The following is a 15,441-nucleotide window of genomic DNA, read 5'->3' on the forward strand; positions in this document are numbered from 1 at the left end:
TATGGTGTTCAGCCCTTGTCCCATACTTGTCACAAACTGCCTAATGTACATCAATTTCTTGCTGTAGGCTAGTGTCCTGATTTAATGGGAGTGAAGCAAACCACTCGAAGGATGAAAAACAGATAGTTCTTTCTTGCTTGGTATGGACAGGTTGTTTTTTTTTTTGCTGTGTCAGACACTCAATAATTGGCTTTTTCCATTGCAAGCAGTCTCATTCCAGCCCAGCAGTATTGCAATTACCAATACAAACACATAAAAATAAAATTATTATACAACTATCTACTTAAGTATAAATAATTTAAAATGAGTTCACAGTGGAAAAAAATAATAAATAAAATACACCATATCTTATACTAAAAAATGTAAATGTTCCCCTTGCACATATGTGCTAGTTGTTCCCGACTCTAGAGGGCGGTGTTCATCTCTGTTTCAAAGCCAAGAACCAGCGCTGTCCAAAGATGTCTCCGTGGTCATGTGGCTGGCATGACTAAATGCCAAAGGCGCACAGAACGCTGTTAACTTCCCACCAAAGGTGGTCCCTGTTTTCCTACTTGCATTTTTTACATGCTTTTGAACTGCTAGGTTGGCAGAAGCTGAGACAAGGAACCGGAGCTCACCCTGTTACACGGCACTAGGGATTCAAACCGCTGAACTGCCGACCTTTTGATCGACAAGCTCAGTGTCTTAGCAACTGAGCCACTGCGCCTATTCTTATACTAATAGCTGCAGAAAATAATTAATAACACTTTTACAAACTTTTCTTTGCTAATCTGATTTACATAAACAAGTTAAACAATGTCAACATTACTGCTATGTATCTTATTATTTTTGTAGGGGCAGTATGATAAAGTGAGATAAAATTTTATCACAGTGAGATGCAATGATTTTGGCATCTATCAATAAATTGACAATAACTTTTTAATTCTTACTATCACATTTAAAAATGCATCACATGTAAAATAGTAACATTGTCAGTAATTGGGACATTTCAAAAAGTATTACCAATTCTCTTTACTGATCCTATCATTCATTTTTTCCTATCATTCATTATCATATATTGTGTTGATATAGGGAGTAACTCATTCATGTAATGAGTTTGATTCAAAAATATCCACTATAAAACTTAAGGTTTAAAAAATATAAAAGTGAAAAAAAAAATCAGAGAACATGTTTTTTCCCCCCACTAATTATTATGCAGATGGTTTCTTGGGAAACTGCAGAATAGTATGTTTTCTATTTATTTATTTATTTATTTATTTATTTATTTATTTATTTATTTATTTATTTATTTATTTATTTCTATTTATTTGTTTCCTATCTATTTATTTAGTATATCGCCTTTATTTAATACTGGTCTTCTCAAAATAACTTGAGAGCAAATTCAATAATTAATTTTTATTATTTTTACTTTTCTAAATTTTTGAAATTTAGTTCCTTAAAATGAAATACAGTATATAAATTACATATTTAACAGTAGCAAATAGTTGTAACATATTCATTTTTCCTTTTTGCAGGAAAAGTTGGCATTTCTATAAAGAGTGTTGAAGAAATTTCCCCCCCCCCCTTTTCTCTTATTTATTATAGGTAGCTATATTTTGTTATGGTAAGAATTCTTAAGAGATTGGGGCAGTTTATTATTATAATTAAAATTAATTGGATTGCACTTGACTTGCATTTATGTAACATTTATACAGATATATTTAAGGTGGTATATGATTTACATAAAATCTAGTAGATGTTACACACACACACAGACACATTCATTCATTCATAGTACACATTGTCACTGGGGAAATCAGGAAATTCAGGCAGTTCAAATGAGTATAAAGATTTATTGCAAGTTTAAGCTCTCTGCAAGAATCTGAACTACTAATAGTCAAGGGCAATAAGCGGGAGATAAGAAGGCATTGAAGGTGGGCTGGACTTAGATCTCTTGTGGGTGCTCAGGGACTCATGACTGAAGATATGGTTGATCCCTCCCTCAGGCTCAACCTGGTTATCTCCTACACTCATATCAAAATTAGCAGGATGGCTAATTATAATGCAAATCCTACTCCTTTTGAACTTGGACTCTACAGGTACAAAGGGAGGAGGGTGGGGAAATTGCATTGCAACCCTCTTTGCAATGTTGGTATCTTCACCATCATCACTGGATGGAAGGAATGTGCTGCATGACCTTTCCTTGAGATACGGTCACAAGGACTAGTGATAAAGAGAGTTTCAGGGAGGAAAGGTTAAACAGAATCAAGAAATCCAACACATGGTTTTAATGTATTAGCACTCCATTAGATGAGGCCAGCTCAGAACCAACAATGACATTTCAATTTTCATCACTAAATCAACACCATATTTCCCTTTCCTGCGGTCATTTATCATTTAACTAGCTTGCCATGAAATGAACTATAAAAAAGGATTCTTACCAGATTTGCAAGAATGTAATGGTAGCCTTTAACATGTTTTCCAACACTCACAATCTGTAGAAAGATGGGGTAGAAAAAAGAAAGCAATGAACTGTATACTATTCAAAGGAATAGTTGTTACTTATAATATATTGACAGTATTGTACAGCTGCATCAAAATTACAAAGATAGTTAAAACATGCTTAAATAATGGATATGAAAATATGAGACTACACACTGGCTTTCTAAACTAACCCATTTCTCTCTCTAATTCAGTCTTTCTTTCTTTCTCTTTCTTTCTTTCTTTCTTTCTTTCAAAGAGAGAGAGGGAGAGAAGGAGGGATGGAGGGAGAGGGAGAAAGAGAGGGAGAGAGAGGGAGATGGATGGATGGATAGATAGATAGAAAGAAAGAAAGAAAGAAAGATAGATAGATAGAAAGAAAGAAAGAAAGAAAGAAAGAAAGAAAGAAAGAAAGAAAGAAAGAAAGAAAGAAAGAAAGAAAGAAAGATATTGGGAGAATGCTGTTGATATATCCCCTAACTTCAACAAAACATTCAACAAAGTGTCTCATTAATAACATGATAAATTGCAGGATAGATGATAAAAAGATGGATTCATTTGGCTAAATGATCTTTCCCAGTCTTGAGCACTGAAGACTGGTTTCAGATCTGCCTAGAAAATAGTATCAAGTGAGATGGTATGAGGCTTAATCCCAGGCCTTGTGTTAATCAACATTCTTACAGATAATGGGATTGAGGAGTGACTAACACTTTAGAAGACAAAAGAAAAGATTCAATCCTAGAAATGGAGCAATGAGCCAAAATGAACAAGATAGAACGTAACATCGCGAAATGCATTTCTCCTGTATCTGGGAGAAAACAAAGGGCAAAAATAAAGGAGACCTGATAATGGTATTTATACAAAAGATCTGAATATTTAGTACATCCCAAACTGAACAGGAGCAACAATGAAATAGTTAAAAAGTCAAACACTATTTTCAGTGTTTATATTCAGACATATATAATCCACTCTACTTAATCAAGTCTTACTTACAATATTGCATCAATTTCTATAAACTATTGTCCTAGAGCAAGGCCAGAGGAGAGCTATCAAGTGACAGGAAAGCTAGTGGTGTAAGGAATGGTCAAAGGAACTGGGTAAATTTGGCTTGCCAAATAGAAGATTGAGGGAAGTTACAATAGTAATATTCAATTATCTAAAGGTTTGTCAGACAGAGAAGTGCTTCTATACTGATGTGGAAGGAAAGGGACAGAACCAATGGACCGAAAGGTTGAGAAGTAAAATCAGGTTACATATTTTGAGGAATAATATCACTTCCTTCTTATGAGGAAGCCTTATGCAGTGGTATGTTCCCATTCACTGGAAATCTTCAAACGGAGACCGGATAATCTCTTGTCAAAAGGTCTTAACATACCCTGTGCTAAGCAGAGGATTGGAGTACATTTTGACCTTCGAGATCACTTTGAGTTCTGCGATTCTGTAATTCGGTAAATTAAAAAATCCCCACCAAGACTTCCAAACAGGAGCTGATAAACTGCAGACAACCACTAGATGGTAAAAATGAATTAGAGTTCTCTTTATCTCTGTGCTGCCATATGGCAGTTGTGAACTGTTTGCAACTCAAGAGTTGGTAGTCATATTCCCCACGCTCTTTGAGAAGAAACAGAATTTACAGTGTAACTCTTGCACTGGAAAGGAAATTGAATTGGATGACTTGGCTTTTCCTTTCCAATAAATTCTATCATTTCATTTTTTAAAAAAGGCTTCTCTTTAAAATATATTGGTTGCAGACTGCCCTGAGGGTGTATGTTTTTGTAAGGATGTAAGCATCTTTTAAATACAGAAGCAAATCAAGATGAATATCTCTTTAAGTCGAGTGTTCATATCTTGCTCAAAAAAGTGCATTCCCTTGGTAGCGTGAAACATTTTTCTCATTTAACTTTGCCCGTTTGCCCATGTTTAAGGTAAACTTTTTCTGAAAGCTACAGCTCCTCATAATAAATGATTATGATATGGAGGATTCTCTAATAAAATTCTGTAACAACCCAGAGGAAAAACAGCATAGGTTTCCCTATCTTCTGCAGAGATGCTTATATAATATGGCAATGAAATTTTTGCAACCCCAAAACCTAGCTCAGAAAAATCTAGCAAAATAATTCCTGACACTGTTAAAGGGTCTAACAAAATTAAAAAAAATTGGGACTGGAGTGCCAATATTGCAGGAGAAGAAGAAGAAGAAGAAGAAGAAGAAGAAGAAGAAGAAGAAGAAGAAGAAGAAGAAGAAGAAGAAGAAGAAGAAGAAGAAGAGGAGGAGGAGGAGGAGGAGGAGGAGGAGGAGGAGGAGGAGGAGGAGGAGGAGGAGGAGGAGGAGGAGGAGGAGGAGGAGGAGGAGGAGGAGGAGGAGGAGGAAGAAGAAGAAGAGGAAGAGGAGGAGGAGGAGGAAGAAGAAGAAGAAGAAGAAGAAGAAGAAGAAGAAGAAGAAGAAGAAGAAGAAGAAGAAGAAGAAGAAGAAGAAGAAGAAGACCAGCAATGTAAATTTCTAAGAGACGAGATTTCTATGCAGCATCTGAAGCAAGGATAAATCTTCCACAAAGCCATCCACAAAATATTTTAAGAGCCTCTGAGCAGGGAAGAAGAAAAAAAGACGATTCACCAAGCACTGGCAAAGGTCCAGTACAGCTGCAGTAGCACTGAAGCGTGTCTTTAAAAAATACTTTGTGATAGAACGGGTTCTAGAGGTTCACTAAAAGGGCTATTGACGCAGAGATTTTCTTTCTAGGAGGGAAAGCAGGAGCTACGAGTAGAAGGAAATCAGCAAGGCAAGCCACTTAGGAAGATGTGTGGTTTTGTCTCAAATGCAGAAGCACAACAAATAATTACAACTATCGCATGCAAGTTAGGTAGAGTAAATGAAAAAGGTTATCAGAAAACATGTTTTTCCTGATTTCCACCCCCCCCCCCATGATTTTGTGTTTTTTGATTTATGCTTTTCACAACCAAGTTTTAAAAATTAGCATGCTTGCATTCATTATGAGAGATTCTATAACCTCCTGTCAAAGATTTAAATATCTGAACAATGTATCCTGATTGTGTATCTCTTACATGTAGACACTTAAGGTAGGAATTGGTACCGAAAACCTATACTTCTGCCTTGATCTTGGTGCACTATCTGGGGTAGATCATAAATATCCTTTAGAGAAGATAAATCACAATAGAGCTGGAAGGCACCCTGGAGGTCTTCTAGTCCAACCCCATGCTCAAGCAGGAGACCCTATACCAGAGGTGGAATTTAATTTTTTTTTTTTACTACCGGTTCTGTGGGCGTGGATTGGTGGGCGTGGCAGTGGAAGGATACTGCAAAATCTCTCCCCGCTCCTGGGGGAAGGATATTGCAAAACCTCCATTCCCACCCCACTCTGGGGCCAGCTGGAGGTGGTATTTGCCGGTTCTCCAAAGTACTCAAAAATTTCCGCTACTGGTTCTCCAGAACCTGTCAGTACCTGCTGAATAGCACCCCTGCCCTATGCCATTTCAGACAAGTGGCTTAAAAAACTTAAAAAACTGCAGCGATGAAGCACCGACAACTTCTGAAAGCAAGCTGTTCCTCTGGTTAATTGTTCTGTTAGGAAGCTTCTCCCCAATTCCAGGTTACTTCTCTCCTTGATTAGTTTCTATTCATTGTTTCTTGCCTTGCCTTCTGGTGCTCTGGAAAAAAGTTTTTTTTTTAATTTTTTTTAATTTGATTTATATGCCGCCCTTCTCCGGAGACTCAGGGCGGCTTACAATGTGCTCAGCAATAGCCTTCATCCTTTTGTATATATTTATACAAAGTCAGCTTATTGCCCCCACAACTGGGTCCTCAATTTACCTACCTTAGAAAGGATGGAAGGCTGAGTCAACCTTGAGCCTGGCGAGATTCGAACCTGCAGTAATTGCAGGCAGCTGGTCTTAATAACAGGGTGCTTTAGACCACTGTATTACCAAGGCTCTTAAAGTTGACCCCCTTTTCTTTATGAAATCCCCTCAAATACCGTAATACTGCTATCATGCCACTTCTAGTCCTTCTTTTCTCTAGACTAGCCATTCTCAGTTCCTGCAACCGTTCTTCATGTTTTAGTCTCCAGGCCTTTAACCATCTTAGTTGCTCTTCTCTACACTTTTTCCAAAGTCTCAACATCTTTTTTGTAATGTGGTGACCAAAACTGGATGCAGTATTCCAGGTGTGGAATACCTGAAATTATTAAGGTTTATTTAGTTAAGGTTTATTAAGGTTTATAAAATGGTAGTAATATTTCATGCGATTCACGTGATCAACAACAACTTCTTAAAAATTAACACATTTAAAACACTGCAATAATTCCTACTGTAAATGATTGTTACAAATACAACAGATTAGTAAAGTTAGCCAATATTGTCAACATTACCACTCTGCCAATGGTACTGATAGCAATAGAGGTGGGAAGGTGGAAATTTGGGAGTAACAGTTTTGAAATCTGAATTAAGTGTTGTGTATTCTTTCATAGCCTTTTCTCTTAGTGACTGTATCTCTCTGGCATTTCCATCTATAGCAAATTGATATATCAATATCCATGACATGTCAGAATAATTTATTTCTTATTGTCAACCGTTGAATTCTCTGAGGCTGCTTGGGGCCAATACAGGACCAACACAGGCAGATGTTCATTCAACATAATCTTCACCCTAAAACATTTTTCACTCCTCTGCAGAGGCATTCTTTTTTTGATATACATTGTTACAACTTTCTGTGTAAGTTGTTCTTACATACAATTTTTATCTACCTAGGTACCTATCTAACCTTCCATCTCTTCCACTGCAGTGCAAAAAATGAGAAAGTAAGTGCATTTTTAATATTAATATTAAACATGGTCATGTTTTATCAAACTCCCTGAAATCAATATAGCTTAAAAATGGAAATAGATAAATAAATGGCCAACTCCTAAGTAATAACATCTTCTTTGCAGCCATGCTCACAATTTTATTTCCAAAGTTGGTATGTCTTTTATCGCCCTCCTTATCTAAATATTGTAGGCAACAAAGGTTGGGATTGGTTTTATTAAGTGGGGATAAGTTGACCAACAGGACTGCCTGAAACTCTACTTATTCATCCAGTTTTCTTTCTACAAATGCATTTTAGTAAAAGATTGCTCTAGCCTACTTTTTTAGCAAGCGAATTAGGGAGAAAGAGATGATCTTTATAGAAGTTTGTCTTATAGAAAGAACACAAATGTAAAAAAAAAAATATCTGTTTTTTTAATAGAAATATTTTAATTTAGGGAGATGTTTTTCAAATCCACAGTAAGGGATCAAATGCTTATGCAGCATATCTTAATATTAATTTCTACTTACATTTTTCAATGCAAAAATGAGTGAATTTTACAATTTTGTTGTATATATGATGTACAATGACAATTAAAAACTAAACTAATAACATTTCCATTATGCCTTTGCAAATGTAGATGAAACAAAAGGTCACCTAAGTAATTGCTGATAATTCTGTGTGTAGATAAATTGAGGCAGAAAGGCATGAATTAATTGATAGGTGTTAGCAAATTATTTATGGAAATGACTTACAAAGGAATAAGTATTCTGAAGGATCAGAAAGCCACCTTCTAGGAGAATAGATTTACAGGACAATTAACTCTAGTTTGATTCCTACCAGCAAATGAGCTTTGGAGATGGATCTCAAAAAAGTGATTTTCTGCCAGGAAATTGAGAAATTGAACAACAGATGGGCATAAATTCAGACAAGGTTGAGTAGCTGAAAAAGCATCTTCTTAAAAATGGCAGAAGTTTCACAAGGTAGCAGAATGGTTTAAAATTGAGAAATAGCTTTTTCTGTGTGATGAAATCAGTCCCTGGGTGGAATAAACAAACATAAATTGCACTTACAAGAAGGTTCTGATTTTTTCTGAATCTGTTTCTATCTTTTCAAAGAAATTGCACTTTCAAATGTGTGGGTTTTTTTTCCCAGGGAGATACAAAAAACCTTTACTTGGGGAAACTGGAACAAAACAGACTGTCCTAAGGCTTTGGATCAATGAACCCTATTACCATGTTTTATTACAGGGCAATGAAAAAGCCAGTGGAATTGCTTTGTTTAGCAACAGGATGACATATTCAACCATCAGGCTCTAGAGATATTGCTGTCTGATGTATATAGCAGCGATATATATGCAACCGGGTTTAAAATGTTTCAGGCCTAGTACAGAATCTGAAGCAGGCAAAGTCAAAAATAAGGAATCTGAGATCTCCAAGGTGCTTTTGCGTTTTTTTCCTTAAGGAAGACATTTTGCTTCTCATCCAAGAAGAGGCTGTACTTCCTGAGAATGCTCAGGAAGATAAATCTATCTCAGCATCTACTTCTTTTCTACAGCATCATTGAGAGTGTCCTGACATACGCCATTCTTGCATGGTATGGGAGCAGTTCTGCAGTGGACAAAAAAGCTCTACAGAGAATCATTAAAACTGCCCAGAATATCATTGGGCTCCAGCTACCAGCCCTGGATGACATCTTCGAATCTTGTTGTTTGAGGAAGTTGCATAACATTCTCAGAGACTCTTCCCATCCTGCTTACCATCTTTTTGGACTGTTGCCTTCTGGCAGAAGATACAGAACAATTAAAACTCGGACCACACATTTTCTGAATAGTTTTTATCCCAGAGCTATAATTGCACTCAACAACGAACTAAAGGGCCACCATCAGTGAGCTGTTGGACAGGATTACTTGGTCTGTTGTGTGGATGTTTGGGTGGTTTAGGGGTAGGGAATTGCGGTGGGTGGGAGTGTGATTGGTGATTGTTATGTGTGTTGGACCTGGTCTTTGGGTGTTAAGTGAATTTTGTTGTATGGGTATACTGTGTATGTATATACAATGACAATAAAGTTTTTGTTGTTGTTTGTTGTTGTTGTTGTTATTGTTTATTGTTGTTGTTATTATTATTATTATGAAGCTTTGTCAGTTCTGACTAAATGGTGGTGGTGGAGGGAATGGAAGGATTAATATTCCTTTTATAAATCCTTCCATTCTTCCCCCTCCCACCATTCAGTCAGAACTGAAGAAGCTGCTTGGAAGAGAAGTGAAGGTTCTCAAGGTTGCCTTTTAAAATATGTTTGAGATAACCATGACCTGAAATGGCTGAGAATCTCCATAGACTCAAGGAGTCTGAGACTGTTATCAAAACACTGTGCAGATGCTTTCAAAAGTCAAGGCTAAGACCCAGGCAGTAAAATGTCAGTTGCCAAGTAGGTTGGAGAAACTGATAATAGATTTAAATCCCAGAGCTGACATTTAAACTGGTGAGATTCTGCCCCAGCTGATCTTCATTGTTGTAAGAGCAATTTTCATGCCTTTAGTAAAAGCAACTTATTTGTGTGAGCTTCGTCCTTGAATCTTCTGCAGCTAAACTCATGTTTGTGTGCTTGCATTCCTAGAAAGAGATTTATTGTCGTGCTCAGGATAAAGCTTTAAACAGAAAGATCAGTTACTCCTTACTCTTATCCTTAAGAGAGGAGAAAACACACTCAGGATGCAGTATTAAAATCATAGTGACATAGTGACCTCACGTAAATCAATGAATATTCAGCAGCTGTATTCCACTCCAATGCTGAAGATATATCGTGAGACATAGAATGGCCATTTCAAATATTCTGAATTTCCCTGTGTCCTGGAGTTTAGTCTCAAGCTTAAAATAAAATAAGTAATGGTTGATTACAGTGCTATATTTTTGCGAAAGAGGATGTGCTTTTCAGGTCTATTATAGAGAATATTGCTGTGCTAATGAGCTTTCATACTGTCAAGAGCCTTGATAGTACAGTGGTCTACACACCCTGTTATTAACACAGCTGCCTGCAATTTACTGCTGGTTCGAATCTCTCCAAGGCTCAAGGTTGACTCAGCCTTCCATCCTTTCTAAGGTAGGTGAAATGAGGACCCAGTTTGTGGGGGCAATAAGCTGACTTTATATAAATATACAAAAGTATGAAGGCTATTGCTTAACGCATTGTAAGCCGCCCTGAGTCGCCGGAGAAGGGCGGCATATAAATCAAATTAAAAAAAAAATGCAAAAACTATTTCTTCGCTTAGTAGACTTTTCAGGAAAGTTACCAAATGCACCCCCTTCATGGATTACTGCCTTGTCGTGGCGAAGGGGCTTGCATAGCTCAATGAAGCTATGAGCTATGCTGTGCAGGACCACCTAAGATGGACAGGTCATAGCAGAGAGTTCTGACAAAACATGATCCACTGGAGAAGGAAATGTAGAACTCCAGTATCTTTGCCATGAAAACCCCATGGACAGTACCAAAAGGAAAAAAGATATGATGCTGGAAGATGAGCCCCTCAGGTCGGAAGGTGTCCAGTATGCTACTGGGGAAGAGCAGAGGGCTAGTACTAGTAGTGTCAGAAAGAGTGAAGTGACTGGGCCAAAGCCCAAAGGATGCTCAGCTGTGGTTGCATCTGCTGGTGAAAGGAAAGTCTGATGCTGTAAAGATTTTTTCTCCATAGGAACCTGGAATGTAAGATCCATGAATCTAGGCAAGCTGGACGCAGTCAAACAAGAGATGACAAGACTGAACATCGACATCTTAGGAATCAGTGAACTAAATGGACAGGAATGGGTGAATTTAATTCAGATGACCATGCGGGCAAGAATCCCTCAGAAGAAATGGAGTAGCCTTCATAATCAATAAAAGAGTAGGAAAAGCAATACTGGGATACAATCCCCAAAATGACAGAATGATCTCAGTTCGAATCCAAGGCAAACATTCAATATCACAGTAATCCAAGCCTATGCCCCAACCACTGATTCTGAAGAGGATGAAATTGACCGGTTCTATGAAGCCCTACAACATCTTATAGAATTAACACCAAAAAATGATCTCCTTATCATCATGGGGGATTGGAATGCTAAAGTAGGAAGCCAAAAGATAACCAGAATAACAGGCAAGTTTGGCCTTGGAGTACAAAATGAAGCAGGGCACAGGCTGATAGAATTTTGTCAAGAGAATACGATGGTCATAGCAAAGGTTTTCCAACAATCCAAGAGACGACTCTACATATGGACATCACCAGATGGTCAACACAGAAATCAGATTGATTATGTGCTCTGCAGCGAAAGATGGAGCAGCTCTATACAGTCAGTAAAAACAAGACCAGGAGCTGACTGTGGCTCAAATCATGAGCTTCTTGTTGTAAAACACTTGCTCCTGGGGAGGAAAGCTATGGCAAATCTAGATAGCTTACTAAAAAAGCAGAGACATCACCCTGCCAACAAAAGTGCTTATAGTCAAGGCTATGGTTTTCCCAGTTGCAATGTATGGCTGTGAAAGTTGGACCATAAGAAAGGCTGAGCGCCAAAGAATTGAGGCCTTTGAACTATGGTGCTGGAGAAGACTCCTGCGAGTCCCTTGGACTGCAAGGCGATCAAACCGGTCAGTCCTAGAGGAAATCAACCCTGACTGGTTTTTAGAAGGCCAGATCCTGAAGATGAAACTCAAATATTTTGGCCACCTAATGAGAAGGAAGGACTCACTGGAGAAGAACCTAATGCTGGGAAAGATTGAGGGCAAAAGAAGAAGAGGATGACAGAGAATGAGGTGGCTGGATGGAGTCACTGAACCAGTGGGCGTGAGCTTGAATGGACTCCGGGGAAGGACAGAAAGGCCTGTCCATGGGGTCGCGATGGGTCAGACATGACTTCGCAACTAACAACAACAACCAAATGCAAAAATTGTGCATTTTTTTCCTTCCAATTTCTTAGTCCTACATTTTTTTTAAGGGCACATTTCTCCCTTTCCACAATAAAACATAATACTAAATAATAAGCAAGCCAATAAGAACAATTTAGAACATAAAAGCTCTTAAAAGATAAAATGGATGTACATAGATGGTTGCAAAAGCAGAGTTTACAATAAGTGAGCAGGCAATGCTTGGAATAAGTGAAATCGTTTAAATGTTAAACAATTTCACTTATTCCAAGCATTGCCTACTCACTTATTGTAAACTCTGCTTTTGCAACCATCTATGTACATCCATTTTATCTTTAAACATATGTCTTTGGCAGTAGGTTTGAGAAAAAGAAAATGTGCTGAAGACAAAAGAAACAGTTACAAAATAAAGAAGTTTGACATTGATTTGACTACATTCTTTCCTTAGAATCATAGAGTTGAAAACTATCATAATGATTAGGGGGGTGGAGACTAAAACATAGAAGAATGGTTACAGGAATTGGGTATGTCTGGTCTAATGAAAAGAAGGACTAGGAGAAACATGATAGCAGTGTTCCAATATTTGAGGGGCTCCTATAAAGACGAGGGAATCAAACTATTTTTTCAAAGCACCAAAAAGCAAGATGAGAAACAATGGATGGAAACTAATCAAGGAGAGAAGCAACATAGAACTAAGGAGAAACATCCTGACAGTGACAGCAATCAACCAATGGAACAGCTTGCCTTCAGAGTTTGAGTCTGGAGGCTTTCAAAAAGAGACTGGACAACCATTTATCTGAAATGGCATAGGGCAGTGATGGCTAACCTTTTTGCCATCGCATGCCAAAAGTGGGGGGAACACAGGGGTGCCGTGCATGCATGTGCCCACACCCATAATTCAGTGCACCCTGCCCCACCGTGCATGTGCCTGCGACTCCCCGCGCTCTCCCTGCTATTGGCACGCGATGGCACAGTGGGACCGGAAGGCCCGTTTTTTCGCCCTCCCCAGGCTCCAGAGCCTTTCTAGGAGCCTGGGGAGGGCAAAAACAGCCTTCTCCAACCCCCCCAGAGGCCCTCTGGAAGCCGACTTCTGGTGGGCCCGGAAGGCCCAAAAATCAGCTGGCCTGCATGTCCATGTACGCTGGAGCTGAGCTAGGGCAACGCTCGCGTGCCCACAGATATGGCTCCGTGTGCCACCTGTGGCACGCGTGCCATAGGTTTGCCATCACGGGCATAGGGTGTCCTGCTCGAGCAGGGGTTTGGACTAGAAAATCTTCCAACTCTATTATTCCATGTTCTATCTTCATGGTCAGCTACTCCAACCCCCTGTTCAGTTCAGGATCTGCTAAAGCCTTCTGGACAGATGGCTGTCCAGAAGGCTTTAGCCTATATCATTTTATGAGGCAACTTACTTCATTTGTTGACACCAATTACTGCCCAGAAAAACATCATGCTATCTAGCCCGAGTCCACTTCCTGAAATTTCAACCTACTGATTCTAGCCCTGTCCTGCAAGATTACTAAGAATAAAACTATTCCTTCCTCTAAATTATCACACTTCCATCTCTATATCCAGATAAGCAGTGAAGGCACAAAAATATATATAACACATTGAAATAATGATGTGAAATTGAGTCAACAATTTAAGCAACACTGTATTCAGGCCATAAATAATTGTGTTTGACGGTTAGTTAACTGGGGAAAGTCTGAATTTACTAACAAGCTGTAGTGAAACTAAATCATCATGCATTAAATCTGTCTGATCATCATTCAATATATTGTGTGATCATCATTCAATATATCAACCAATAGCTGAACAACTTTATGAGAATTTATTTAAAAAAATAACCCTCTCAACATCTTCAGAGCCTCTATTTCTCTTTAATTTGTCTAGATACTTGAAATAACATTTTTGGCTCACAACACATTAAAGCAAATACATACTAAAATAAATTAATAAAATAAAATTGTTTTCCATGCTGACATGTTTATTTCTGCATTATAGAGTTTCTGCTTCATTTAGAAATACTCCACATGAACTCTATTTTCCAGATTATTTACATCTTCACTAACTCTGAAAGCAATTATGATTGCCTGTTGTTGTTTTTTTTTAAAGAAAACCAACTGAAATCTCCAGCTCACAACATATTTTAATGAGGCAAAAAGCTCAGTATCTTGTTTAAAAAGTAGCAGCATAATAAAACAATTGACAAAACCACTAGATGGCACTCCTTTGCTGCAAGTCACATCTGGGTAGGACAAAGTTTGTCTTTAGATCTTTAGCAAAAAAACAAAATTCACATACGCAACTCCTTTTCCAATCCGTAAGTATGGGATACACATTATTTATGACCTTGGGAATTAATTTAAAGGTCTTTTAAATGAAGTACGAATCCTGAGGTTGTATCAGTACACCTCTTGATTGGTGGGATAGGACACAGGCAACCTATGTTGATTTGAAAAAAAAGTAATTATCTCAATTAGGGATTAATGACAGGATTTAAAATTGGATTCCCATCACACTATTTTAAATATTGGACAAAATATGCCAAAACTGCCTTAGCAGAGAATGTGGCATGTGACAGAAGGTAGGACTGAGTTTGATAACCAAATTATATCTTCTATATCTTACTAAAAGGTAGCATTGGTAGACCGTAATGTCACACATCTGCTGACTTCATGGCATATGAAAGGCACCAACTTGATGAGTTACAGTAAAAAAAAAAATGTCAAGATGGCAGCCATGATGGTGTGATTGATGCTCTACTCATGTTTAATGTGTATTACACATAAAAACTACCCTTAATAATTAAGATGTGAATAACATCATTTAACCAAAAAAGAGAGAGAGAGAGAGAGAGAAACATTTTTTTTTTAAAGTGAATCTAAGAGAAAGAAGAAAACAGTAAAAATGAATGAACTTCTGACTTTGTAGAGTGATCTGGCGGAGGAAAAGTGCATGTTCAATTATGAATGAGAGAACTACAGGTGGTCTTGAACTTAATGATCACTTGAAGTTATGACAGACCTTCCCGGGGGGTACTTAGAATTTGATGTGGAGGTTCTGATGCCCCCCCTCCCTTATATTAATATGCTCAGCAACTGGCCTTCATTTATGTCCTTCTGCAGTGTCCCACACTTATGTGGCCACGTTTTATGACTTTTTTTTGCTGAAAACTGGCATTTACTTCCTGTTTTTGGCAAGACCAGACCATAGCAAAAAATAAATTTCCTTAATGAATGCAGGGTTTGCTTAATGACTGCTACAAAAAAGATTGTAAAATTGGGTTGATC

The 15,441-nt window shown here is 37.9% G+C and overlaps 1 protein-coding gene across 3 annotated transcripts in view; it reads right to left on the reverse strand.

The window, feature by feature from the left end:
• GRIA4 (glutamate ionotropic receptor AMPA type subunit 4) overlaps positions 1–15,441 on the reverse strand; it is a 280,944-nt gene that overhangs the window by 83,604 nt on the left and 181,899 nt on the right. For all 3 annotated transcript variants that reach the window (XM_070943962.1, XM_070943963.1, XM_070943965.1), the window contains exon 5: positions 2,421–2,474. In XM_070943962.1, the coding sequence (XP_070800063.1) occupies positions 2,421–2,474 (54 nt within the window). The remainder of the gene's footprint in view (positions 1–2,420; positions 2,475–15,441) is intronic.

The sequence above is a fragment of the Pituophis catenifer genome, unplaced genomic scaffold, assembly GCF_029215685.1.
Source record: "Pituophis catenifer annectens isolate HBS135680 unplaced genomic scaffold, rPitCat1.0.hap2 SCAF_4, whole genome shotgun sequence".
Lineage (NCBI taxonomy): Eukaryota > Metazoa > Chordata > Lepidosauria > Squamata > Colubridae > Pituophis > Pituophis catenifer.